Source organism: Dendropsophus ebraccatus, chromosome 1 (assembly GCF_027789765.1).
Source record: "Dendropsophus ebraccatus isolate aDenEbr1 chromosome 1, aDenEbr1.pat, whole genome shotgun sequence".
NCBI lineage: Eukaryota > Metazoa > Chordata > Amphibia > Anura > Hylidae > Dendropsophus > Dendropsophus ebraccatus.
The window spans coordinates 222502004-222528847 of NC_091454.1; the positions used below are offsets into that span (position 1 = coordinate 222502004).

Here is a 26844-nt window from a genome sequence, read left to right on the forward strand (position 1 = left end):
ATAAAAATTGAAAAATAATACCAAAGCTACTAGACTAAGGCTTCTTTCAGACATCTGTTAATTTATTTATGGACCCATTTATGTCTATGGCTCATATGTGTGTTGGGGCTGGGATCAGTGTTGTAAAAATTACTGGCGATATAATACGGCCCTCATTTTGTGGCACGGATCCCTTATTCTGAATCAGGAAGGTCTGTGCCATTGTAGCCAGGTTGCAGATGGTTGCGGGTGCACATCAGCAGTCCCATCATTAGCTGCAGGTCTACGGCCACGGCCAGAACAACGGATGTATGAATATGACCTAAGAGCAAACGAATAGCCAGTACTCCACTTACACCTGTTCACACTACGCAGTTTGCACGCCGCCGTGGCTAACATACAGACATAGAAAACTGCTGCAGCAAAGTGCAAGTGTTAGGACTCAACCCCATACACCACTTCCTGCAGGACATGCAGCAGCTGATAAGTATTGGTAGACTGGATATTTTTTTTTTAAATAAAAATAAATTACAAATATTTGCCACTTTCTGACTGCAGTTGACTTGAAATAATAATTTTTTTTGCTGGAGTACCCCTTTAATTATTAACCCAGGAAATCAATTATTTGAGCCAAATACGATCAGACATGTCCCATTTCCGGTTCTTGAGGGCCACTATTGATGTAAGCTTTGACTTAGTCTTTGTTATCCCTTGGAGAAAGGTATTAGTCGGCACTCACTTAAACCTAGCGATTGAGTTTATTTTGGTGGAGCATTGAAGAGGATTCTTATTTATTGGACAGGAGTCGCAAATCCATAATTGTGCCGGGTCTAGAAAACACTTAATTCCCTGCTAAATCACATTATACTTGTGGTCACAGACCCAATAACATGGAAGAAGACAGCCCTAAGGGTCACTACTCCATCACTCATAGGGTGAATAGGGTCACAAGCGACCATGACCACACAGTACAAGGTCGCAGTGGCTTGTGATTTGGAACATTGCCCAATTCACTTGTATGAGTGACATAGTCACACAAATAGGCGATGAAACCTGTGGGTTCCTGGTCACACAACCGGGAATTACTATGTAGCCCTAGCCATAAGTTTAGTGTGTCTTTCCAAAACATGCAGATACATGAACAGATGTCATAGTGACAATAGAACAAAGGGCCCTATTCCACCGGACGATTATCGTTTGCATAATCGTTAACAATTAACAATCTCAAACAACCTCTATTGCGAAAGACCTGAAAACGTTCACTCATTTCCATGGAACGATAATTGTTACTTATGATCGTAATTGCGATCGTTATCTCTTCGCTATTGCGTTCGTATCTATTGCGAACGACTGAACGATGTCTTATTCAGTGCGAACGTTTTGCGAACGAGCAACGATAAAAATAGGTCCAGGTCTTATAAAGCGATCAACGATTTCTCGTTCGGACGTTCATCGTTAACTCCATTTCAACCAAACGATTATTGTTTAGATTCGAACGATTTAACGATAATCGACCGGTGGAATAGGGCCCTTAGACTTCAGTTTGCAAGTGTTTCATCATGATCTGCAGTAGAGACGAATTTACATTAGAAACATTTGCTCGGCACTCGGCTTATACGGCAGCTGCCTGTGATCTCCGTGCCGCTCCACCCTGGGTGCCTGGAAAAGCTGGATCCAGTCCTGGAAAACTGGGAGAAGTTTCCCAGGACTGTAAACAGCTTTTCCAGCCACCCAGGTTGAGTGCCAAGGAAATCAAAGGCAGCTGCCGTATAAGCCGAGTGCCGAGCAAATGAATGGCTTCACTTTGTTTCTAATGTAACTTCGCTCATCTCTAATCTGCAGGCAATGTAATGATGTAGAGCGTAGTCCCCTGACATTTACGTTTCAGGAAAATCAAGATTTTTAACCTGCCCCACACTTTTGTTTCCCACAGGGAGCAGCAGCGGTGGTGTCTGGCAGCCACTTATTTCCCTGTGGGAGATGGAGAAGACAGCTGGTGGCTGAATAAGTCTTCCAGACGACAGCCGCTTGAGTCTGTGAGATGGTTAGCTGTTAATTTAGAGATTTAAAAGTACAATGACATGTTTTAGGATTTCATTGAAATTGGCATTAAGGGAGAAGTCCGTTTATTTTTTAAATCTGGCAGCCGGCTGGGGGAAATTTGATCAGGAGTATGAACTTGTCTCTCCCCGTGCCTGCGGTGAGAGGCGGGATCGGCCTCGGGACCCCTCCCAGGCTCCGGGAACTCCGGCGCTGATGTGTCACAATCTGGCTGAGGGACTGGCTGCTCAGTCAGTCAGTAACTGGGGCGGGATGCAGCTCCAATCACTGTTTGGCTGAGCGGCCAGTCCATCAGCCGGGACAGGCATTTTCCCGGGAACTTGGGGGGGAAAATGCTTTCCGTCGGGGGTTCCGAGGCCGGTCCCACCACTCACCATGGGCAATTTCATACTGCTGATTAAATTCTCCCCTGCCCGATTTTAAAAATGTCCGGACTTCAGTCAGTTAGGGGCGGAGGTGGAGGGAACATAATGTATTTGTACTTACCTGACCATATTTACCTGACATAATAAAGAAGCTGTACTTACCTGACCCTGTGCCGCCGCATCACTGGCTCAATGACCGCCACTGGAACTCATTTTCTCCCCTGATGTCACTGGAACAGGAGATTCAGGAAGCCCATGGCTGCCTGTGAATGGTAAGGCAGCACGGCGGGCGCACAGGGACGGGCAAGTAGAACTTCTTTATTATGTTCTCCCCTGCCTGCAGGTGATTCTTTATGTTGGCTGGAGTTTTCCTTTAAGGTTTTATCTGGGAGGACAAAGTAGCGTCATCTATCGGTGGTCATTTGGAGGAGCCCCATACACCTTATACCGACCTTTAGGGCCCTATTCCACCAGGCGATTATCGTTCGCATAATCGTTAACGATCTGAAACGACCACTATTGCGAAAGACCTGAAAACGTTCACTCATTTCCATGGAACGATAATCGTTACTTATGATCGTATTTGTGATAGTTTTTTCTTCGCTATTTCTCCGCTATTGCGTTCGTATGTACTGCGAACGACCGAACGACGTCTTATTCAATGCGAACGATTTGTGAACGAGCAATGATAAAATTAGGTCCAGGTCTTATAAAGCGATCATTGATTTCTCGTTCGGTCGTTAATCGTTAACTGCATTTCAACCAAACGATTATCGCTTAGATTCTAACGATTTAACGATAATCTGAACGATAATCGTCCGGTGGGATAGGGCCCTTAGTGCAAGCTCTGCAGGAAGCCAGTGCATGGGAAGCAGGTTAGGTTAATTGCCTCACACACAGACTGTCGGAAGCTTAGCGTAATAAGTCGATGGAAGCCATTGTTACGTCAGTCAATTGCAGAGGAATTTAAGCTGTGTTATTATGGACACATCATAAGAAAATGTGGCTTTCATGGTGAAGTGACAAAAAATAAGCAGGTAACAGTCGATCAGTCTGCAGTTTTAGGAAATTAGCGCTCTGTCTGACTGTAGACAGACGAGGTGTCTCAGCAGGGTTTCCAGCCTTCTTTTCTGTCACAGCAGGGTTTCCATCCTTCTCTTATATATGAAAAAAAGATATGTTATAACATGATAATCTGTTTTTTGGAGTCACCGGGACCTTCATAAAACATTGAAACAAAGTTGCAGCAGCTAATAAAGTGCAGCGGTCACCTAATAGTCTACCTGCAGCCTTTGGCTGATGGCGCCATCACCCCTCTCAGGGGGCTTGGCTGGATCTCCCGTTCATGTACACACTATGGGGGAACATTTATCAATGCGCCACAGGTGTACGCCATGGTCCCCCCTTTTTCTGTAGCGTACTCCAGCTGTATCCCCCGCTCACCAGATGGGCAGGCAGAGGAGCTGTGGCTTTCACCAAGCCTCATTTATCAAGGTTACGCCTGGAACGTGTGTCGAAGCAGGTGTAACATTTTGCGCAATTGTCCCAGGTCACACCAGATTCACTAATGGTCCTTTTACACGGAACGATTATCGTTCGTTTTTGCATGATAACGAACGCATTTGAGCGATAATCGTTCCGTGTAAACGCTGCGAACAATCAAGCGACGAGTGAGAAATCGTTCATTTTGATCTTTCAGCATGTTCTCAAATCGTCGTTGATCGTTCGCAAAAAATTCACAGATTGTTTCGTGCGATCGGGCGAATTATGGCTCCATGTAAAACCACCATAAGAGGCGTGCACTTGTTGGGGTAATTGGGGGCAAGGCCTAATTTAAGACCATTAGATTCTAGACCCTTTTGCCTGGATGGAAAGGGAATGGCTTGTAGGAGCCCATCTCTTCTAAAAGAGGGCATGCCTTGTGCACTTTTTGTGTGGCATGTTGCAGTTTTTACGCAAGTATCTTGGCTCTTAGGGAAACTTAGGGAAGAATTAAATGTGTTTACAGCATGCTGCCTTATGCTGAACACTGCCACAGGCAGAGGAGCAGGCTATGAATACAGTAGCTTTAGCAGACCTTTTTGCTGTGTGCAGCAATGTTCAGCAGTTCTGGGTGAGCGACTGGCATGAGTGAGCGGGGTGGGAGGGCTGTGATGAACAGCTGAGAGAAAGCAGAGCATTCTGGGAATTCTACTATCAATCAACAGTTTCAAAGCCCAGGTGGGGTACCTGTGGAAAACTACAATTCTCATCATTCCTAGACAACCAAAGGAAGTCAAGCTTTGGCTGTGCAACCATGATGGGAACTGTAGTATTGTAACAACCAGAGGTTTGACCAGGACTGGCTCCAGGCTTGTATGGGCCCTTGGGCAACCCAGCCTCAGGGGGCCCTTTTGTGGAGCCAGTCATGTGGCTAAGGTAAAACAGCAGGATCCTCTATAGATGGTCCCCCGTGTAGAGCCCCTTATAGATGGGCCGCCCTCTCTTTAGTCTCCCTTATAGATGGCCCCCCATTTATTCTCCCTTATAGATTGCCCCCCTTATTGACACCCCCCTTGTGTTGCCCCCCTTATTGATGATCCCCTTTGTGTAGTCCCCCTTATATATGGCCCTCCTCTGTCTGGTCTCCCTCACTGATGGCCCCCTCTGCGTAGTCCCCCTTAAAGATGACCCCTTATATACAAGCCAGTTTTTTTTTTTTTTAATTCTCATCTAACAACTCGCTCCCCCCGTTGCTGAAGCTCTCCTGTTGCATCTCTCTTCTCCTCTTTCTTCTGGTCAGGGACGCAACTGACTGGTGCACTCACTCACATACTTGTCCCGGATTCCCAGGATAGCCGCCTCCCCCCCCCCCTTTGTGGCGCCGTGGGCCCCGTTACTTGGCCGGGTGCTGACACCGGCCCTGGGTCTGACACCTGTGGTCTAATGTGTATGGGGGCATGCCGGAATTCATAGCAACAAACTGGAATACAAAAAACTAAAATTTTTAGGCAGGTGCACATTCAATGAAAACACCGCCATTCATATATTAGTCTTTATAGGCTATAGCTGGTTATACATGTTCAGTGACCCTGGGCGTAGAATAAAAGAGGGAAACATCACAGTCAAGGACTAGTGACTATCGAAAGAAAACGTAGAAACTAAAAACGATGGACCCTGAACATTTCATTGACCATAAATCCAGCAATATCTGGAGGTGAAAACCTAATGTCATCGCCCAATCGGGGACGTTATTTAATCTACATAGGAATTTTTTTTACAGATGATCCAGGAGTAAAATCTAAGAATTCCCACCTTCTTCATCAGTCTTTCATTTTTTATTTACAGTCATCTCTCCCCAATGCAGATGAACCGATTTCAGAAAATTTCATTTGTCTTTGTTCTCTAATAAGAAGGGGGGGGGGGTGGTTTAAAAAAATGCAGAACTCAAAATGGCTTCCTGCAGCATGCCTCTCATTTGTTTATTTTTTTTTTTCTTTCTTCCTTTCAGCTAAGAGAAGAAAGACAATAAATATATATTTCTTTTGTGAGGCGAGGGAGGGGTGAGGCATTCAGCAGTCATGCTCAGTCTGACATCAGACTCACATTAAGATTTAACTCTGCGTGCGATGCTGGATGCCTCGTCTGGAAACGTAGCATGAAAAACAATGCGAAAGGGAAAAAAAAACTGAAAAAATAATAATAAAGCGAAGGGATGAGTGTGTCACCCGGTCATCATGATGACATTATAGTCTTATATACTGTTATATATGTGCCTTCAGTCACAGAGAGTGTCATTCTAAGTCCGATTATACAGCAACATTCAGTGCGGGGGGGGGGGGGGGGGGGGTCGGCTCCAGATTTTCACATGTGCACCGAAAGAACATTTTGATCTTCTGTGCATAGCTACGTGAGCGATCAGTAAAACACGAGCTGCAGAACCCCCCCCCCCCCTCATCCATCCTTATTTATCGTCATAAATATTACAGTACCAAAGCGATAACGCACCTCGCGTGGCTTCGACGGACAGATGTATAATTTATGCTCAGAACCTCGATAATTTATGAAAAAACAAGAGATGGGCGAAACGCGGTGGCGCTCGGAAAAGTGAAAAGGGGGAAAGAAACAGGGAGACGGTAATCAGAAACAAGATGAATGGAGACAGATTCTGAAGGCGTAAGGTGGTGGGAGAAGAAATGATATAGTAATAGTAAATGGGCAGATGACCTTTATAATAACACGGGAAAGAAGGGAAATAGGGACTGGGTTATTGTTATGTGTTTGTAAAGGCCCCTGATTCCAGAGCGCTGCACAGACAGTATGATAAGGGGTTAATATACAGAATGTAATATAAACTGGGGGGGGGGGGGGGGCAACATGAATAAAGTAGATGACAGACTAGTACGTAGGGGGAGAGGACCCTGCAAGGGCTAACAAGGTGACGGAGGAGACAGGAGGTGAGGGCAGCAGATGGTGACAGTGCAGGGAGATGGCAGCAGGGTCACTGTACCAGATAAGCATCATGGTGGGTAGATAGATAGATAGATAAAAGATAGATAGATAGATGGATGGATAGATAGGAGATAGATAGATAAAAGATAGATAGATGATAGATAGATAGGAGATAGATAGATAAAAGATAGATAGATAGATAGATAGATAGATGGATAGGAGATAGATAGATAAAAGATAGATAGATGATAGATAGATAAGAGATAGATAGATGATAGATAGATAAGAGATAGATAGATGATAGATAGATAGATAGATAGATAGATAGATAGGAGATAGATAGATAGGAGATAGGTAGATGATAGATAGGAGATAGATAGATAGATAGATAGATAGGAGATAGATAGATATGAGATAGATAGATAGATAGATAGATAGATAGGAGATAGATGATAGATAGATAAGAGATAGATAGATGATAGATAGATAGATGATAGATAGATAAGAGATAGATAGATGATAGATAGAAGATATATTGGTGTATAGTATTTAATAATAATAATTACGACTCATTATGTATATTGTATTATCAGATACACCTCAGCATTAAAGGGTCCTCTACTTTGAATCATCATTTTTGTTAGAACACTCCCCCCCCCCCCCATGATAAACTGATCACAAGGTGTCTGGCTGCAGAAGCCCCCTACATACACTGGGGGAGGGAGCCATCACAATCACTATAACAGCAGCGCCCCTGCAGGGTAAGTGAGGAATTGCCTGTTACATATTACAATCAATAGTCTGCTCTCTGAAAAGATAAAGAAAAAAATATCTTTGTGCCGTAGGTAACCCAAGAGATAATAAATAGCAGGACTATGCTGGTGTCTCCAACAGGTAAAGGGGAACAATCTGGGATTAGTGGGGGGAACGATCAAAAGCAATGTCCGAAAATATTATCTGACTGAAAGAGTAGTAGATGCTTGGAAGAAAAGTTTATGATATGAAAAAAACAAAAAAGCATTTAGTATTTGTTATGTGTCCTGTTTTTGTCCTTTGTAGCATGGCACATTGTGCTCCAGAAACCAGGGCATAGCTAAAGGCATGTATGTCCTGTAAATTGTAAGTCCTCGCAGGCAGGGTCCTCTCTCCCTATGTAATCCCTAGCAGGCAGGGTCCTCTCTCACTATGTAATCCCTCGCAGGCAGGGTCCTCTCCCTATGTAATCCCTCGCAGGCAGGGTCCTCTCTCTCCCTATGTAAGCCCTCGCAGGCAGGGTCTTCTCTCCCTATGTAATCCCTCGCCGGCAGGGTCCTCTCTCCCTATGTAATCCCTCGCAGGCAGGGTCCTCTCTCCCTATGTAATCCCTCGCAGGCAGGGTCCCCTCTCCCTATGTAATCCCTCGCAGGCAGGGTCCTCTCTCCCTGTGTAATCCCTCGCAGGCAGGGCCCTCTCTCCCTATGTAATCCCTCGCAGGCAGGGTCCTCTCTCTTTATGTAAACCCTCGCAGGCAGGGTCTTCTCTCCCTATGTAATCCCTCGCAGGCAGGGTCCTCTCTCCCTATGTAATCCCTCGCAGGCAGGGTCCTCTCTCCCTATGTAATCCCACACAGGCAGGGTCCTCTCTCCCTATGTAATCCCTCGCAGGCAGGGTCCTCTCTCTCCCTGTGTAATCCCTCGCAGGCAGGGTCCTCTCTCCCTATGTAATCCCTCGCAGGCAGGGTCCTCTCTCCCTATGTAATCCCTCACAGGCAGGGTCTTCTCTCCCTATGTAATACCTCGCAGGCAGGGTCCTCTCTCTCCCTATGTAATCTCTAGCAGGCAGGGTCCTTTCTCCCTATGTAATCCCTCGCAGGCAGGGTCCTCTCTCCCTATGTAATCCCTCGCAGGCAGGGTCCTCTCCCTATGTAATCCCTCACAGGCAGGGTCCTCTCTCCCTATGTAATCCCTCACAGGCAGGGTCCTCTCCCTATGTAATCCCTCACAGGCAGGGTCCTCTCTCCCTATGTAATCCCTCACAGGCAGGGTCCTCTCCCTATGTAATCCCTCACAGGCAGGGTCCTCTCTCCCTGTGTAATCCCTCGCAGGCAGGGTCCTCTCCCTATGTAATCCCTCACAGGCAGGGTCCTCTCTCCCTATGTAATCCCTCGCAGGCAGGGTCCTCTCTCCCTATGTAATCCCTCGCAGGCAGGGTCCTCTCTCCCTATGTAATCCCTCGCAGGCAGGGTCCTCTCCCTATGTAATCCCTCACAGGCAGGGTCCTCTCCCTATGTAATCCCTCGCAGGCAGGGCCCTCTCTCCCTGTGTAATCCCTCGCAGGCAGGGTCCTCTCTCCCTATGTAATCCCTCGCAGGCAGGGTCCTCTCTCCCTATGTAATCCCTCGCAGGCAGGGTCCTCTCTCCCTGTGTAATCCCTTGCAGGCAGGGTCCTCTTTCCCTATGTAATCCCTCACAGGCAGGGTCTTCTCTCCCTATGTAATACCTCGCAGGCAGGGTCCTCTCTCTCCCTATGTAATCCCTCGCAGGCAGGGTCCTCTCTCCCTATGTAATCCCTCGCAGGCAGGGCCCTCTCTCCCTATGTAATCCCTCGCAGGCAGGGTTCTCTCTCCCTATGTAATCCCTCGCAGGCAGGGTCCTCTCTCTCCAAGTAATCCCTCGCAGGCAGGGTCCTCTCTCCCTATGTAATCCCTCGCAGGCAGCGTCCTCTCTCTCCCAATGTAAGCCCTCGCAGGCAGGGTCTTCTCTCCCTATTTAAACCCTTGCAGCCAGGGTCCTCTCTCTCTATGTAAATCCTCGCAGGCAGGGTCCTCTCTCCCTATGTAATCCCTCGCAGGCAGGGTCCTCTCTCCCTAAGTAATCCCTAGCAGGCAGGGTCCTCTCCCTATGTAATCCCTCGCAGGCAGGGTCCTCTCTCCCTATGTAATCCCTCGCAGGCAGGGTCCTCTCTCCCTAAGTAATCCCTCGCAGGCAGGGTCCTCTCTCTCCCTATGTAATCCCTCGCAGGCAGGGTCCTCTCTCCCTATGTAATCCCTCGCAGGCAGGGTCCTCTCTCCCTATATAATCCCTCGCAGGCAGGGTCCTCTCTCCCTATGTAATCCCTCGCAGGCAGGGTCCTCTCTCCCTATGTAATCCCTCGCAGGCAGGGTCCTCTCTCCCTATGTAATCCCTCGCAGGCAAAGTCCTCTCCCCCTATGTAATCCCTCGCAGGCACGGTCCTCTCTCCCTATGTAATCCCTCGCAGGCAGGGTCCTCTCTCCCTATGTAATCCCTCACAGACAGGGTCCTCTCTCCCTATGTAATCCCTCGCAGGCAGGGTCCTCTCTCCCTATGTAATCCCTCGCAGGCCGGGTCCTCTCTCTTTATGTAATCCCTCGCAGGCAGGGTCCTCTCTCCCTATGTAATCCCTCGCAGGCAGGGTCCTCTCCCCCTATGTAATCCCTCGCAGGCAGGGCCCTCTCTCCCTATGTAATCCCTCGCAGGCAAAGTCCTCTCCCCCTATGTAATCCCTCGCAGGCAGGGTCCTCTCTCTCCCTATGTAATCCCTCGCAGGCACGGTCCTCTCTCCCTATGTAATCCCTCGCAGGCAGGGTCCTCTCTCCCTATGTAATCCCTCACAGACAGGGTCCTCTCTCCCTATGTAGTCCTCTCTCCCTATGTAATCCCTCGCAGGCCGGGTCCTCTCTCTTTATGTAATCCCTCGCAGGCAGGGTCCTCTCTCCCTATGTAATCCCTCGCAGGCAGGGTCCTCTCCCCCTATGTAATCCCTCGCAGGCAGGGCCCTCTCTCCCTATGTAATCCCTCGCAGGCAGGGTCCTCTCTCTCCCTATGTAATCCCTCGCCGGCAGGGTCCTCTCTCCCTATGTAATCCCTCGCAGGCAGGGTCCTCTCTCCCTATGTAATCCCTTGGCAGGCAGGGTCCTCTCTCCCTATGTAATCCCTTGGCAGGCAGGGTCCTCTATCCCTATGTAATCCCTCACAGGCAGGGTCCTCTCTCCCTATGTAATCCCTCACAGGCAGGGTCCTCTCTCCCTATGTAATCCCTCACAGACAGGGTCCTCTCTCCCTATGTAATCCCTCGCAGGCAGGGTCCTCTCTCCCTATGTAATCCCTCGCAGGCCGGGTCCTCTCTCTTTATGTAATCCCTCGCAGGCAGGGTCCTCTCTCCCTATGTAATCCCTCGCAGGCAGGGTCCTCTCCCCCTATGTAATCCCTCGCAGGCAGGGCCCTCTCTCCCTATGTAATCCCTCGCAGGCAGGGTCCTTTCTCTCCCTATGTAATCCCTCGCCGGCAGGGTCCTCTCTCCCTATGTAATCCCTTGGCAGGCAGGGTCCTCTATCCCTATGTAATTCCTCGCAGGCAGGGTCCTCTCTCCCTATGTAATCCCTCGCAGGCAGGGTCCTCTCTCCCTATGTAATCCCTCGCAGGCAGGGTCCTCTCTCCCTATGTAATCCCTCGCAGGCAGGGTCCTCTCTCCCTATGTAATCCCTCGCAGGCAGGGTCCTCTCTCTTTATGTAATCCCTCGCAGGCAGGGTCCTCTCTCCCTATGTAATCCCTCGCAGGCAGGGCCCTCTCTCCCTATGTAATCCCTCGCAGGCAGGGTCCTCTCTCTCCCTATGTAATCCCTCGCCGGCAGGGTCCTCTCTCCCTATGTAATCCCTTGGCAGGCAGGGTCCTCTATCCCTATGTAATTCCTCGCAGGCAGGGTCCTCTCTCCCTATGTAATCCCTCGCAGGCAGGGTCCTCTCTCCCTATGTAATCCCTCGCAGGCAGGGTCCTCTCTCCCTATGTAATCCCTCGCAGGCAGGGTCCTCTCTCCCTATGTAATCCCTCGCAGGCAGGGTCCTCTCTCCCTATGTAATCCCTAGCAGGCAGGGTCCTCTCTCCCTATGTAAGCTCTCGAAGGCAAGGTCCTCAGTCCCTATGAAAGCTCTCACAGCACCAGGTTGTTTGTGGTATTACAAATAAGCTCCATTCACTTTAGTGGAACTGAGCTGCGAAACTCCACACACAAACTGAGGCCAGAGGTGGCGCTGTTTCTGGAAAAAAGCGTCCGGAATATCCTCTTTAATTGAAAGTCTATATACTGCAGCACCTTAATCTGTGTCATCCATGTTTGTGATACTGTAGGTGGTGTCTGTCAGGAAGTGTACTGACCACGTTCCACAATCTCACTCCGATCCGGCGCCATCTCCACTTGTTCCCCAGGTTGGCAGGGAAAGGAAGCGCATCAACATTGTGCCATTGGTCGTCATAGCATGGGGGTTATACATCCAGGATAAGGAATAGGACATTAGTAGGGAGCCCTTCAGGTCTGGCATATGCTTCCCCTGCTTTATCTCCTGCGGGCAGAGTATAATCACGCCACCTGCTGGCCACAGGATTCCATGACTGGTCTCTCCGGGACTCACTGGCATTCCTGTTTCCAGCTTTCCCAGTATCCCGGCTTCCAGCTTGTGTTTGATTCTATCTTTACCCCATGATTTGGACCTGAAATGACTTCAAGGTATTCGGCCAAGCCTGTCCGACCATTTTCTCCTCTTTGACTCGCTGGTTTTGACCACTTGTTTTTCCCTGTCTTACTGTTTTTGCAGTCATCATGTTCTATTTGGAAGATCTATTTCCCTCCTATTGAATTGATCATGACTAGAGACACAACAACTCTTTATCGTACAGGAGCCTTGGTGATCGGTAATATCCGAAAAATTAAGAGACTTTTCTCGAACAGGAAACATTGTACATAGGACGCCTCAGTCTCTTTTAACGTGGGACCTCACTGTCAGGACTCGGAGGTACGGATAAGACAAGAGAGTGGGCCCTAGGTCTGAACCCACCCACTGTCGCTACCTACTTGCCTCAATTGGCCCTAGGCAGCCGCGGACAACCACGAAGACGTTCCCTATATTGAGTATGTGGAACACAGAACAAGACAGACAGACAATCACAAAGTCAGCAAACCATCGGATAGTCAAAAGGTCAGGCAGGAGGTCAGATAACAAGTCGAGCAAGCAGAGGAATAGGAACGGGAATCGCAGGAATAGACAGGGAAGCAGGGATCAGGGGATTTACCTAATAGCCAGCGATCTGGAAGTGACCTCTGGCTCTTTAAATACAGGACCAGGAGCCTGGACCAGAACGTGATTGGTCCAGACTCCTGAGTCCTGATCACAACCACATGGGAGGCTGCAAGCTGGGTGGCAGCACTACTTTCCTCAGCTGAGCGGCCGCACGTCACTGGAGCCTGCGGCGCCGCTGGTAACCAGGGATGCCGTCGGGTCTCTGTGACGTCACACGGCCCCGGTCAGGAAGACGGCGATGCGGCCCGGAGGCTGTGAGCGGCGCTGGATCCCGGTCAGATAAGTTCCTGACACTCGCGCTTCTCCCAGCGTCTCCTCCCCTGTTCGAAACACTCTGCAAAATCCCAAGGGCCTATTCCACGGAACGATTATCGTCCGTTATGGCCGATAATCGGCCCGTGGAATAGGAGGCAAAGATCAGCCGACATTGTTAACACTTATTAACACTTTTTGGAATGGGATATCCACCGAGCTCATACAGGAGTGATATAGTACTCATATACCAGTCTTAAATAAAGCCCAGACCCCTTTTTTCCGGCCGTATTTACTAAGAGAGCAGGTGTAGATTTGTACTATGATGTATGCCTGCGAGCGGCCATATATAAATATGAATGAGGCACAGTAGGAGGGCAATCCTCCTTCCGGCCTTGCTCTTCCTCTCCCCCATCTGCGCCTTCTACCTAGCATACCCCGGAGGCACAAGTTTAATGAATCTCCCCCAGACTGTATGTCTGTAGGAATAAAGACACGGCCTAGTGTTCGGCTTTACTCTCCCATGTGTTCTCCATTGTAGCAGTGAACTATGGGTCATACAGAAGAGATCTGCAGTAAAGTCTAAAGTTAAAGGGGTTGGCCACTTTATAGTAAAACAATTCAGTGAACAGTATTAGTAAGTGTACTCACTGTATATACTGACAGCAGCTCCCTGTGTACTCACTGTATATACTGACAGCAGCTCCCTGTGTACTCACTGTATATACTGACAGCAGCTCCCTGTGTACTCACTGTATATACTGACAGCAGCTCCCTGTGTACCTCATAGAGCCCCCCGTCTCCAGACTGTGCTGCCCTGCTCTGTGGTGAGTCTGTCCATAAGATGGCTAATATGGAGGAGCATGTGACCATGCCCCGCCCCCAAGTGTCCACCACTGAGCCTGTATGTGTCTGTGGAGGTGTGGCATGGTCACATACTCCTCCATGTCTGCCATCTTATGGACAGCCTCACAACAGAGCTGGGCAGCACAGTCTGGAGGGGGGTGGCTGATGTTAGCTCTATGAGGTACACAGGGAGCTGCTGTCAGTATGTAATGTGAATACACTTATTTATACTACACACAAAAAAATTTACTATAAAGTGGCCAACCCCTTTAAGGAGGGCTGCCAAAACAACTCCAAAACAAAAATTTTGTTTTTGAACTTTCCTTTTTTGAAAATAGCTCTTTGGCCAAGTTTACATCAGGAGGCCCGACATCATTCTTTTAACAGAAACTGATAACAACTAATGCCACTAAGAGGCAGCATCTAAATGGTTAAATAGCCGGCAGGGGCAACTACTCTGTGCTGGCTGTTAGCAGCGCTCCCCAGCTCCTGATAGCCGCCAGGTATAAAGAGGGCTCACGCCATGAGTCCTCTCTATACGCCCTAACAATTCATGTCCATATGTCATGGTGCCTTAAGAGGTGAGATATATATAACTTGTAAATGGCATGTTCTCCAGTTTTCTAAGTGTCAGCTTTCCCTGAGCTCAGCATCATAATAGGTGGTGACTAGCTGCTAAAAGCTTTACAATTAACAGGATATTACATAAATAACAGGCATCTGCTTCACTACCGCTCTATAGCAAACCACCAGCATACAGGACACTATAGAGCAATACCAAGTAGTGTAAGCTGTGAATCCAGCAATGGGGTGGGACCTCCTCCTCCCCATAGACTTTTACGGCCAGTGTATCCGGGTCTCTCAGTAATATTAAAACTGACAGTGACAACCAAGTAAAGTAAAAAATAAAATAGTAGGTGGTGACTAGATAGAGCTTTACAATAAACAGGATATTACATAAACAACAGGTATCTGCTTCACTACTGCTCGATAGCAAACCCCCAGGAGCAGCAGCATACAGGACATTATAGAGCAGTACAAAGTAGTGTAAGCTGTAAATCCAGCATTGGGGTGGGACCTCCTCCTCCCCATAGACTTCTACGGCCAGTGTAACCTGGTTTCTCAGTAATACTAAAACTAAAAGTGACAACCAAGTAATATAAAAAAACAAATTTATTCGGCATATGAGAAGATGGCACGTGACCCGTCTGGAGCTGATAGTGTAGGCAGAGTAACTCATAGATTGGCCGCACATCACATGGACACGCATCATCATGGATATGAAGAGTTGCTGTTTTTTGGCGCCTCCCTGCAGGTCATAGTTCTGTCAGATCATCGTTGAAGTATAAGTGTAGGCTGGCTGTATAAGAATCAGAATCCATCTTCAGCTCCTCAAACTCCTGGTCCTCATCCTGTACCCCGTTCTCCTCCAGCGTCTGCTCCATGTTCAGAGGAACCCCGCAGTATTTCCATGTGTAGCTGGCAGCGTGAGCATTGTATGGCAAATATCGGGCCAGGATCTCCCATATAGTCTCCTCGGAGCAGACCTGTAACACCAGCACCATGTTATACGCAGAGACCCCTCTATCGCGGAGTGACACCGGGCTCCCATCGCACACTTACCTCTAGGAGTTGCTCTTGAGACGTTAATGTGTTGATGATTCGGATGATCCTGGTTTTAGAAGACAATATGCCGACTTCATAGGAGGAGTCTCGCCACCAGGGGCGGCCAAAATCTGTGTCCCAATCTGAAGAAGGGAAGGAGGGTGGCACGTGGAGGAAACGTCCCTGAGGTGTGTAGTATTTTAGGCAGCCAGTTTGTGGGTCTATGTAGGTCTTAATCTGCGGAGATGGATGCACGTTTTGGGGGATATTTAAAAAATTCTCCAGTCTTCCAGTACTTATAAGCTGCTGTGTGTCCTGCAGGAAGTGGTGTATTCTTTCCAGTCTGACACAGTGCTCTCTGCTGCCACCTCTGTCCATGTCAGGAACTGCCCAGAGCAGCAGCAAATCCACATAGAAAAACTCTCCAGGTCTGGACAGTTCCTGACATGGACAGAGGTGGAAGCAGAGAGCAGGGTGTCAGACTGGAGAGAATACACCACTTCCTGCAGGACATCCAGCAGCTGATAAGTACAGGACGATTTTTAAATAGAAGTAAATTACAAATCTGTTTAACTTTCTGACACAGAAAATCGCCCCGGAGTACCCCTTTAAGAGTAGCAGCCTTTTGTCTTCTCAGCTTTGTGCATCAAGATACTCTCCAGCCACAGTAATGAATGGGGATCTTACTGCATAGAGTTATAATAAATAGACATGCAGTGAGCTCCCCCTTGTGGTGGCACAGGATCATTGTCAGCTGTTAATTTACAGAGGTCTATCTAGACTGAATACAATTGTAACAAGCCCTCAGCTGGGTCAGGGTCTGGCTACTATGCACATTTCAGGTTCTGTAATTAAAAGAGAATGTTCCTGTTGACTAGCTGTATCCTCTCAGGTGCCCAGGCTGGTAGGTGTGTATGATAGTACCAGACAGGTACATATGTTGATGTCACTTACGTCTCCAGTCTTCACATTGAACCAGTGACTGATGTCCTTCCCCGCCGCCTCGATGATCGGCTTCAGTAATATGTCACCTGACAGAACACAAGGCAACAATAAGTATCAATAGAGAAGACGCAAGAGCTGAGAAGCCACTGCCTCACAACATATCCGGCATCAAGGAAAAGTGTGATATGTCAGTGCCGTATAACTGGGGAAGAGGGGGAAGGGAAACAAGATGGCAGGGGAAGGAGAGAAGGGAAGAGGGAGTAAAAATAATTGTGTAGGGATGGTGGGGCAAAAGGTTTAAGGGAGAAAAGAGACAATAGTGGAGAAGAAGAAGAGAGGTGCAAGGATGGTGGGGAGAGGAAGGGAGAGGGGATGGAGGGCGAGAAGAGAGGTGCAAGGATGGTGGGGAGAGGAAGGGAGAGGGGACGGAGGGGGAGAAGAAGAGAGGTGCAAGGATGGTGGGGAGAGGAAGAGAGGGGGAGAAGAAGAGAGGTTCAAGGATGGTGGGGAAAGGAAGGGAGAGGGGATGGAGGGGGAGAAGAAGAGAGGTGCAAGGATGGTGAAGAGAGGGGGAGAAGAAGAGAGGTTCAAGGATGGTGGGGAGAGGGGGAGAAGAAGAGAGGTTCAAGGATGGTGGGGAGAGGAAGAGAGGGGATAGAGGAGAGAGGAAGAGAGGTACAAGGATGGGGGGGGAAGAGAGAGGGGACAGAGGGGGAGAAGAAGAGAGGTGCAAGGATGGGGGGGAGAGAAAGAGAGGGGACAGGGGGAGAAGAAGAGAGGTACAAGAATGGTGGGGAGAGGAAGAGAGAGGGGATAGAGGAGAGAAGAAGAGAGGTGCAAGGATGGTGGGGAGAGAAAGGGAGAGGGGGAGAAGAAGAGAGGTGTAAGGATGGGGGGGAGAGAAAGGGAGAGGGGACGGGGAGAAGAAGAGAGGTACGAGGATGGGGGGGGGAAGAAAGGGAGAGGGGACAGAGGGGGAGAGAAGAAGAGAGGTGTAAGGATGGTGGGGAGAGGGGACGGAGGGGGAGAAGAAGAGAGGTGCAAGGATGGGGGGGGGAGAGAAAGGGAGAGGGGACAGAGGGGGAGAAGAAGAGAGGTACAAGGATGGTGGGGAGAGGGGACAGAGGGGGAGAAGAAGAGAGGTGACAGGGATGGAGGGGGAGAAGAAAAGAGGTGACAGGGACAGAAGGGGAGAAGAAGAGAGGTGACAGGGACAGAGGGGGAGAAAAAGAGGTGACAGGAACGGAGGGGGGAAAAAGAGAGGTGACAGGGGCGGGGGGGAGAAGAAGAGGAGAGGTGACAGGAACAGAGGAGAAGAAGAGAGGTGACAGGGACGGAGGGGGAGAAGAGAGGTGACAGGAACGGAGGGGGAGAAGAAGAGAGGTGACAGGGATGGAGGGGGAGAAGAAGAGAGGTGACAGGGATGGAGGGGGAGAAGAAGAGAGGTGACAGGGATGGAGAAGAAGAGAGGTGACAGGGAGGGGGAGAAGAAGAGAGGTGACAGGGATGGAGGGGGAGAAGAAGAGTGTGGGCAGGTGGATGAGAAGAAGGGGGGAGAACGGGCAGAGAAGAAAGGAAACAGGAAAGGGAGAAGAAGAGAGGTGAGAGGGAGAGAAGAAGAGGGAAGAGGAGAGGGGACAGGGAGGAGAGGAAGAGGAGGGGACAGGAGGAAAGAAGAGAGGGAATGGGGAGAGAGAAGAAGGGACTGGGGGAGAGAAGAAAGGAAACAGGAAGGAGAGAAGAAGAGAGGTGACAGAGAGGAGAAGAAGAGAGGTGACAGGGAGGGAAGGAGAGAAGAAGAGAGGTGATAGAGAAGAAGAGTGGGGACAAGGAGGAGAGGAGAAGGCACAGGGTGTGAGGGGGACACTGTGGGGCAGAGGGTCGGGTGAGGTCTCCGGGTCACCTCGGTGCTCCTTGGCCAGTGGGGTGAGATCGTACACCCGGCCCAGGTAGGACACCCACAGGTCATTGCTGGTGCAGTGCCGGGACACCTCCCGGGGGGTGTAGTACGGAGCTCTGGCCGGACCCATGCTTGGTGCTCAGCTGCGCCTTGGCGTTACCCTGGCAACGCGACGCTCCTATTGACACGCCCAGCATCTCTTACGTCACTTCAGTTAGTAAACCTTGTTTCTACGGTTCTGCGTTCCACCGATCCTCTGACGTAATTTCCTGTTCTGGTATGGCACATCATTTCCTTTCTACGTGCCCCCAGTGCATGCTGGGAGGTGTAGTTTTTCCTGTTTCTGGTCTTCCCATCAGCCTGTGCGCGGGCAGTGTTGTGTAGTCATGGCTGCTGTACTGGAGGAGAATGGCTGCAGCCCTCCAGCTGGGGTGAGTAGTGTATAAGCGGTCAGTGATGGCCTCCTGTCCCTCTCATTGTCATACATTGCCCCCTGTATAATGTCAGAGATCGGGGGCTCCTGTAAGGACTGGACTAATATCCCTGAGTGCACGAGGGTGGAATAGCTGCAGACTTGGCTCTCACCCACCTTCCCTTCACCCCTGAGTGACCCATATTCCTTTGGTGACCAGGGTGAGAGTCTGTTCAGGATCCCAGGAAAGCTGGGTGGTGATCCGTGTAGGGGCGACCTTGTTTCATGCCACCCAACTTTCTTAGATAGCCGAAAGGTAAGTCTATCCAGTATCTACCCAGTGATGGCCGCCTCGTGCCAGTGTGACTGACGTTCAGGGGCCTCAGAAAGATGTGTGACGACCAGTGCGGCCGCCATGACCCTGCTGAATGGCAGACTCGTATACAGCACCGACCTCTCCATCTCCATTCAGCTGATCGGTCCTATCCTCCTGCTTTCCCAGGATCCTGAATGTAAACACATTGTACTCTCCTGTCATAGCGGCACATAGGTTGTCACCCAGCTTTCCCAGGCTCCCAGTCCTTCACGACACGAGGCCCAGGAGCAGAGGAGGAGTTATCCAGCTTTTCCAGTCTCCCGAATGATAATTCTGCCTACTACAGCGACTTTACCGTTCAGGAGTCTGGAGAAGAAGCCGGGGATGTGTCACTGTATACCTAAGCAGCAGAGCCATTCAGGAGTCTGGGAAAGCTAGGTGGTATTGTGAATGCCCAGACACCCAACTTTCCTGACCTTAGTTATGTGATAATATGGTTTATCCTGTGTCATTGAGTAACTTTTAATGCAGAGGTCTGGGAAAGCTGAGTGATGGGATGGGCTCCTGCATCTAGTTACATAAGAGCAGGGGATTGTTTCACTGCATTATGGGGAAGCCATGCCATTCAGGAGCTTGGAAAAGTGTTGTGGCCATACGGACACCATGACACCCAGCTTTCTCAGACTCTGACTGCCTTAGTTATGCCTTCATTCATCTTCTGCTGTCGCTTTATTGAGGCTTGACATTCAGGGGTATGGGAAAGCTGGGTACTTGTCCCAATGATTGCAGCCGTATAGATTGTCCCCTATATTTCCTTTCCTTCTGAATGTCACTGTTACTCATTACAGTAGAGGAACCATTCAGAAGCCTAGAGAAGCTGAGTGGTATCCACCAGGGTAGATGTCATCCATCTTATCTGGCATCTGTTTCATTTAGGAGCCTAGGAAAGCTGGGTAGAAATCTATATGACACCCCCAGAGTTTCCACTGTTAGCTATACATTGGTACGTATACCCCTCACTGTCCAGAGCTGACATTGTGGGGTGCGGGAAAGCTGGGTGGAAGTCAATATAAATGCCATGACCCCTCACTATAAAGCCCTGACATTCTGGGGGCTGGGAAAGCTGTGTGACATGTAAGTGTAATTGATGCCTATGTGTGCTGTGATTGGGTCATGATGGTGTGATGTCCCCCCCAGGACTCGGACGTGGAGGCGGGGGACGGCGCCCGACACAAGCTGGAGTCTCTACTGAACCGGAACATGCGGATTGAGATGACGGACGGCCGCTCGCTCATCGGCTGCTTCCTGTGCACTGACCGGGACTGTAACGTCATCCTGGGCTCCGCACAGGAGTTCCTGCGACCCTCAGGTTGGCCCCTTTAAGACATAGGTGGTGCAGGGCCAAGCTCCGCCCCCACGTATTAACCCTCTCTTTTCCTCCCTGCAGACTCGTTTCCAGTCCGAGAGCCGCGTGTCCTGGGGCTGGCCATGGTTCCCGGTCATCACATTGTGTCCATACAGGTGGAGTTGGAGAGCGTCACCTCCCCCCAGTACCTGTGACCCCTACCCAGCACCCCCCCAACACTTTTCTATGATTAAATTATTTTTACCGCCAGTGAGTTTTGCCGCCATCTTTATTGAGTTGTGGTCATTTATCTCCAGCGCCGGAGGAGGTCACCTGATCAGCCGGAACAGCAGGGATACTGGATATGTCTGAAAAGCTGGGTGACATATATATGATTCTCAGGATTTGGGAAAGCTGGGTGACAATATAATGGTAGCCCATGGGATTCCCAGGAATCGGGAAAGCTGGGTGATAAGAGCTCCTGCAGGAATTGGACTAGTAGTCACCCAGACAATGAGGCTTAAAGGGGAACTCTGCACAAAGCTTGCACATTCAGAGATGACTCCAGGTAACCCCCTCAGGAAGCTGAGACAGAGGAGCTGTTTGCAGGGCGCTTACAGTATAGAGCTGCTTTATCTGTGATTGGACCACTAGATGGCGCAGTGCTCCAACACAATATACACAACCTGTAATGTTGCTGTATAGCTGCAGGTTTCTCTTGTGTGTTTTTGACGCATTATGTCAGATGGTAAAGTGCAGATGCGGGGGCCCCCTCCCTACACCACGCAGGGGCAGACCAGGGGCCCCCTTCCCTACACCACGCAGGGGCAGACAGGGGGCTCCCTCCCTACACCATGCGGGGGCCCCCTACCTACGCCACGCAGGGGCCCCCTACCTACACCACGCAGGGGCAGACACGGGGCCTCCCTCCCTACACACGGGCAAACGCAGGGCCCCCTACCTACAAACAAGCAAACATGGGTCCCACTCCTTACATACATGTGGAGCCCGCTGTGTCACATGGCTTCATACATACATGAGCTCCTTACAGACACATTTCTTACTCTGTTCAGAAAGTCTTCAGACCATTTTTTCCCATTATGTTCGGCCCTGTATTATAGTGAGGCCCCATTGGCCGTGATTCCACCTGGATTTGGGGATGTTCGGGCATTCTTCTCTGCAGATCCTCTCCCCTCTGTCAGGTTGGATGAGGGCTGGTGGTGGACGCCATTGTCAGCTCTCCAGAGATGTTCCATAAGTTTCAGGATTCTGGCCGCACCAGGACGTTCACACAGTTGTCCCTAAGTCGCTCCTGCGTGGTCCTGGCTGTGTGCTCGGAGTCATTGTCTTGTTGGGAGGAGAAGCCTTAGCCCAGTCTGAGGCCCAGAGCGCTCTGGATCAGCATTTCATAGAATATCAAAGAAACAAAACCCCCACCAGATCTATAATATTTAATACACTGCCCTTCTAGTAGTCCTGTACATTGCCCAGATACTGTCATGGAGACCCATATATATATATAATATATATATATATATATATACACACACACACACACTAAATAATGCCGCCACCACACCGTACTTACACTGTTACCTCCTGACAACTGGAGCTGTTATTTTATAATCAGCACAGGTTAGGGTTTAGGTGTAGATACAGGTGAGGGTGCAGGGTGGGTACTGGTTAGAGTTTAGGTGTAGGTACAGTTTATGGTAGGTACAGGTTAGGGTGTAGGATACAGGTTAGGCTTTAGGTATAGGTTAGGGTAGGTACAGCTGTGGGTGCAGGTTAGGGTGCAGGGTAGGTACAGGTTAGGGTGCAGGGTAGGTGCAGCTTAGGGTGCAGGGTAGGTACAGCTTAGGGTGCAGGGTAGGTGCAGCTTAGGGTGCAGGGTAGGTACAGGTTAGGGTGCAGGGTAGGTGCAGCTTAGGGTGCAGGGTAGGTACAGCTTAGGGTGCAGGGTAGGTACAGGTTAGGGTGCAGGGTAGGTACAGGTTAGGGTGCAGGGTAGGTGCAGCTTAGGGTGCAGGGTAGGTACAGGTTAGGGTGCAGGGTAGGTACAGGTTAGGGTGCAGGGTAGGTACAGCTTAGGGTGCAGGGTAGGTACAGCTTAGGGTGCAGGGTAGGTGCAGCTTAGGGTGCAGGGTAGGTACAGCTTAGGGTGCAGGGTGGGTACAGGTTAGGGTGCAGGGTAGGTACAGGTTAGGGTGTAGGGTAGGTACAGCTTAGGGTGCAGGGTGGGTACAGGGTAGGGTGGGTACAGCGTAGGGTGTACGGTAGGTACAGCGTAGGGTGCAGGGTAGGTACAGGTTAGGGTGTAGGGTGGGTGCAGCTTAGGGTGCAGGGTGGGTGCAGCTTAGGGTGCAGGGTAGGTACAGCTTAGGGTGCAGGGTAGGTACAGCTTAGGGTGTAGGGTAGGTACAGCTTAGGGTGCAGGGTGGGTGCAGCTTAGGGTGTAGGGTAGGTGCAGCTTAGGGTGTAGGGTAGGTACAGCTTAGGGTGCAGGGTGGGTACAGGTTAGGGTGCAGGGTGGGTACAGGTTAGGGTGCAGGGTAGGTACAGGGTAGGGTGGGTGCAGGGTAGGTACAGCTTAGGGTGTAGGGTAGGTACAGCTTAGGGTGCAGGGTAGGTACAGCTTAGGGTGCAGGGTAGGCAGCATATCACCTGAAGATGCAGTTAATGTCATAAAACGAGAACAGTGATTTATTCACTATATGGCAGTAGTACATGATTCACATTGGATGATAAGGACATTATACGAGTCACATAACACAATATGGAATGGATGAGCCCGGCCTGACTACAATACACAATAGTTGGATTCTCCTTGTTGCCATAGCAACCAATCACAGCTCAGCTTCCATTTCTCAAATTGCTCTGGTGAAGTGAAAGCTGAGCTGTGATTGGTTGCTATGGATAATGAAAGCTGAGCTGTAATTGGTTGCTATGGATAATGAAAGCTGAGCTGTAATTGGTTGGTATGGGCAACACAAAGACTCTTCCTATAGGACAACACCATCATTCTCCCCCAATGTCTGTAAAGTTAGCGCAACACCGTCATCTTAGACGCAATGCGTTGCGCCCAATAAGGGTAAATGGGGTCGCAATGGTGGTTGCAAAAAATGCAGTGAAAATCAGAATGCAAGCTATTTAACACGATTCCTGAGTTTATATCAAAATCCCCTCCCCCCCCCCCCAAAAGTAATGTAGACATGGGAACCTCCCCCCCCCCCCCTGTGTAATAGAACCATAAGTCCCAGCAAACAGTGGCAGCCATTTTCTACAATATATGGGATGCCTATAGGGTCACGTCCTTGAGGTCGTTCTTATACACACGGGAGGTGTTACAGTCCTCATGGGCTCACACCCAGGCCTTGCCATCTTTGGGGGGCTCCTTTGCCGGGCGTCTTTGGGGCGGCGTTCCCTGGTACATGGCACGGCTGTAGGGCAAGAAGCAGGAGCTGAGCTGGAAGCATCGTACGATCCGGGCATAGCCGGCCAGGCCAAGGATCAGGAAGGGTAAAACCAGCAGGACCCCGAAGACCAGCAGCGTCACGCAGGCCGCCGGGGTCAGCTGTGCCGGGCACAGCGTCTCCTTGGGTTTACGGAACTGTAAATGGAGAGAAAGGAAAGGGTTAATAATGTAAAGAGGGAGGTGATGGCGGAGAGCCGGGGAATGTGGAATGTATGAGGGAGGATCAGCCCCTATACACTAGAATCATATACACAAGGTATATACACCCCAGCTGATAACATAACTAAGGCTAGCTTCACATCTGCTTTATGTTCTGCTGAAAAACAAAAATATTGATGCACTGGATCTGGTGGCCAATGGGTGTCAATAGCGATCAACAGACCCTGGCCGATAATGGTTTCGTGAAATAGGGCCTTAAGTCAGACCATAAATAAACTAATAACACAGACAATTGTACTATTTGTGACTTTTATTGAGCACATTGTGTAAACACCCACAGAGCAGGGAGAAAGAAGTAAATGAACCACTTGTTAAAGGTAGGGATGGTCCGAACCGAGTTCGGTTCGGGTTCATACGAACCCGAACTCTCGGTAATGATTCCCTCTGTCTGTCCGCTCCGTGCAGCGGGCGGATCCAGCGGGAGGACCGCCTGGAAAACTGCGATACAGGCATAGCCATAGGCTGTATCCCAGTCTTCCAGGCGGTCCTACCGCTGTATCTGCCCGCTCCACGGAGCGGGCAGACAGCGGGAATCTGATGCCCAGCGTTCGGAGGGTTCAGACCATCCCTAGTTAAAGGGGTACTCCGGCGGGGGGGCTTTTTTCGATCTGGCCAGGGAGGAGGTGGCTAAGGGCAACGATGTCCACTCACCTCCCCGGTTCCAGTGTTGGGTCCCGTATCGTGGCACTCCGGTCCCCACTGCCCGGCCGCTTCCTGGTCTCTGACGCGGGCTTGAGACGTGACGTTTCAAGACGTCACGTCTCAAGCCCGCGTCAGAGACCAGGAAGCGTCCGGGAAGCGGGGACCGGAGCTCTGCGATACGGGACCCAACACTGGAACTGGGGAGGTGAGTGGACGTCGTTGCCCTCAGCCACCTCCTAGCCGGCCAGATCGGAAAAAAAAGCCCCCTCGCTTTCATGATAAATCTGGACCTAGATGTCTCAGCAGGGCCTGCCGGGCCAATCACTGGCCGATATAAGGAGCAGCAATCAGCGCTTTGGGGCACCAGGGAAGGCGCGCGCACACACACACACACACACACACCATATTAAAACAATCATATCAAATTTTATTAGCAATCAATACTTTTTATCTAAGCCTATCATGTGAGATACTACCTGATGGATCATTTTAGGCTGATTCTGTTTGTGTATCTAAGCCTATCATGTGAGATACTACCTGATGGATCATTTTAGGCTGATTCTGTTTGTGTATCTAAGGCTATCATGTGCGATACTACGCTGCTCATTTGGCCTAAGCCTATAGTGTGTGATACTGTCTAATAATGTCTGATAATCACTGATCACTGCTTTGCCAATGTATCTAAGCCTGTGGAGTGTGATACTGTCTGTTAGGCACTTGTATTTTGTGATACTGCTGGCTGAGATGCTGTATCTAACTCTTTCCTGTCTATTAGGTTGCTATATCTAAGTCCATCCTGTGTGATACGGCCTGCTGAACTTGTGTATATGAGCTACACTGTATACGATAACTCCTGGAGGTATAACAACAGCACTCAGTGCCAGTCTGCTGCATGGAAAGCTATAGACTATATGCTGGTACCCGATGCCAGTCTTCTGCATGGAAAGCTATAATCTAAATGCTGGATCTCAATGCCAGTCTGCAGCATGGAAAGCTATAGACTTAATGTTGACACTCAATGCCAGTCTGCTGCCTGGAAAGCTATACATTAAATGTTGACACTCAATGCCAGTCTGCTCCAAAAAAAGCTATAATCTAACTGCTGTCACTCAATGCCAGTCTGCTGCATGAAAAGCTATAGACTAAATGTTGGCACTCAATGACAATCTAAATGCTGACGCTCAATTCCATTCTGCTGCCTGGAAAGCTATAGACTATATGCTGGCACTCAGTGGCAGTAAATATATCAATAGAACAGCGCACCTAGTGGACTTAAGTGTCATAACTCCCAGCATGTGGTCCAAAGTGCCAGTCCTGGGATACAGCGGCACCATCTATAGAGACCGGGCCGAGTCTACGGGGTCACCACTTCTTAGGCAGCTTTTATGTAAACCATTGTCCTCCAACTGTGGTAGAACTACAAGTCTCAGCGTATCTGGGTATCTCACAGCTCATTAGTGTCACCATCCATCAGGTCGGAGGGAAAGATCAAATATCACAGAAAAGGAAGGAAACTCACTGACCCGCGGGTGGCACAGGAACCCATAGAGAAGCATGGCGGCCGATGGCACCAGGGCACCTCCACACATCACGATGAATATCCCCAGGTTGGCGGCTCCCACCAGCAGGTTGTGAGCGGTGATCAGCACGGCACAGGCCCAGCAGTCCAGGGGTTCCCGGGGCACTGGGGGTGCAGGGGTATACGGCGGGGGCAGAGTGGTGGTATCTTCACCCATCACGTCTGAGCGGGGCATGGACCTCTCTTTGTGTGTTCTCCTAATCTCCTAACAAGTCCTTATTACCAGCAGACCCCCCTCCCCATCTTGTCTCATCTCCACCCCCCTTATCTAGGAATGCAGCAGCTTCACTCCCCTAATACTCTGTATAACGTCTCAGGAATGTCAGGACTGTGCAGCCCCCAACTGAGTGCAAGCTCTGCGGCCCAGCCCCGAGGCACCGGACCAGTACCACTCCAATACC

The 26844-nt window shown here is 49.9% G+C and overlaps 3 protein-coding genes across 5 annotated transcripts in view; 1 reads left to right on the forward strand and 2 right to left on the reverse strand.

Annotated features, from left to right (window-relative positions):
* The window catches only part of NAA38 (N-alpha-acetyltransferase 38, NatC auxiliary subunit), a 28670-nt gene extending 7872 nt beyond the window's left edge, over positions 1–20798 (forward strand). The window contains exons 2-4 of one of the 3 annotated variants that reach the window (XM_069948914.1): positions 1913–2023; positions 20381–20552; positions 20631–20798. In XM_069948914.1, coding sequence (XP_069805015.1) covers positions 2021–2023; positions 20381–20552; positions 20631–20743 — 288 coding nt within the window. In that variant the 5' untranslated portion in view covers positions 1913–2020 and the 3' untranslated portion in view covers positions 20744–20798. Of the gene's footprint in view, positions 1–1912; positions 2024–18750; positions 18887–20380; positions 20553–20630 lie in introns of those variants that run through there. The other 2 variants (XM_069948904.1, XM_069948923.1) reach the window with 2 other exon arrangements.
* Positions 15161–18725, reverse strand: CYB5D1 (cytochrome b5 domain containing 1). The gene is made up of 4 exons (XM_069948894.1): positions 18459–18725; positions 16565–16641; positions 15629–15847; positions 15161–15552 (listed from the first exon to the last, which is right to left on the reverse strand). Exons 1-4 carry the CDS (start codon positions 18583–18585, stop codon positions 15322–15324), a joined length of 654 nt encoding a protein of 217 aa, XP_069804995.1. The 5' UTR covers positions 18586–18725; the 3' UTR covers positions 15161–15321.
* Positions 20799–23791: 2993 nt separating the features above from the next.
* On the reverse strand, positions 23792–26616 carry TMEM88 (transmembrane protein 88). Its single transcript, XM_069942713.1, has 2 exons — positions 26388–26616; positions 23792–24138 (listed from the first exon to the last, which is right to left on the reverse strand). Exons 1-2 carry the CDS (start codon positions 26598–26600, stop codon positions 23890–23892), a joined length of 462 nt encoding a protein of 153 aa, XP_069798814.1. The 5' UTR covers positions 26601–26616; the 3' UTR covers positions 23792–23889.
* Between the last annotated feature and the right edge of the window lie 228 nt (positions 26617–26844).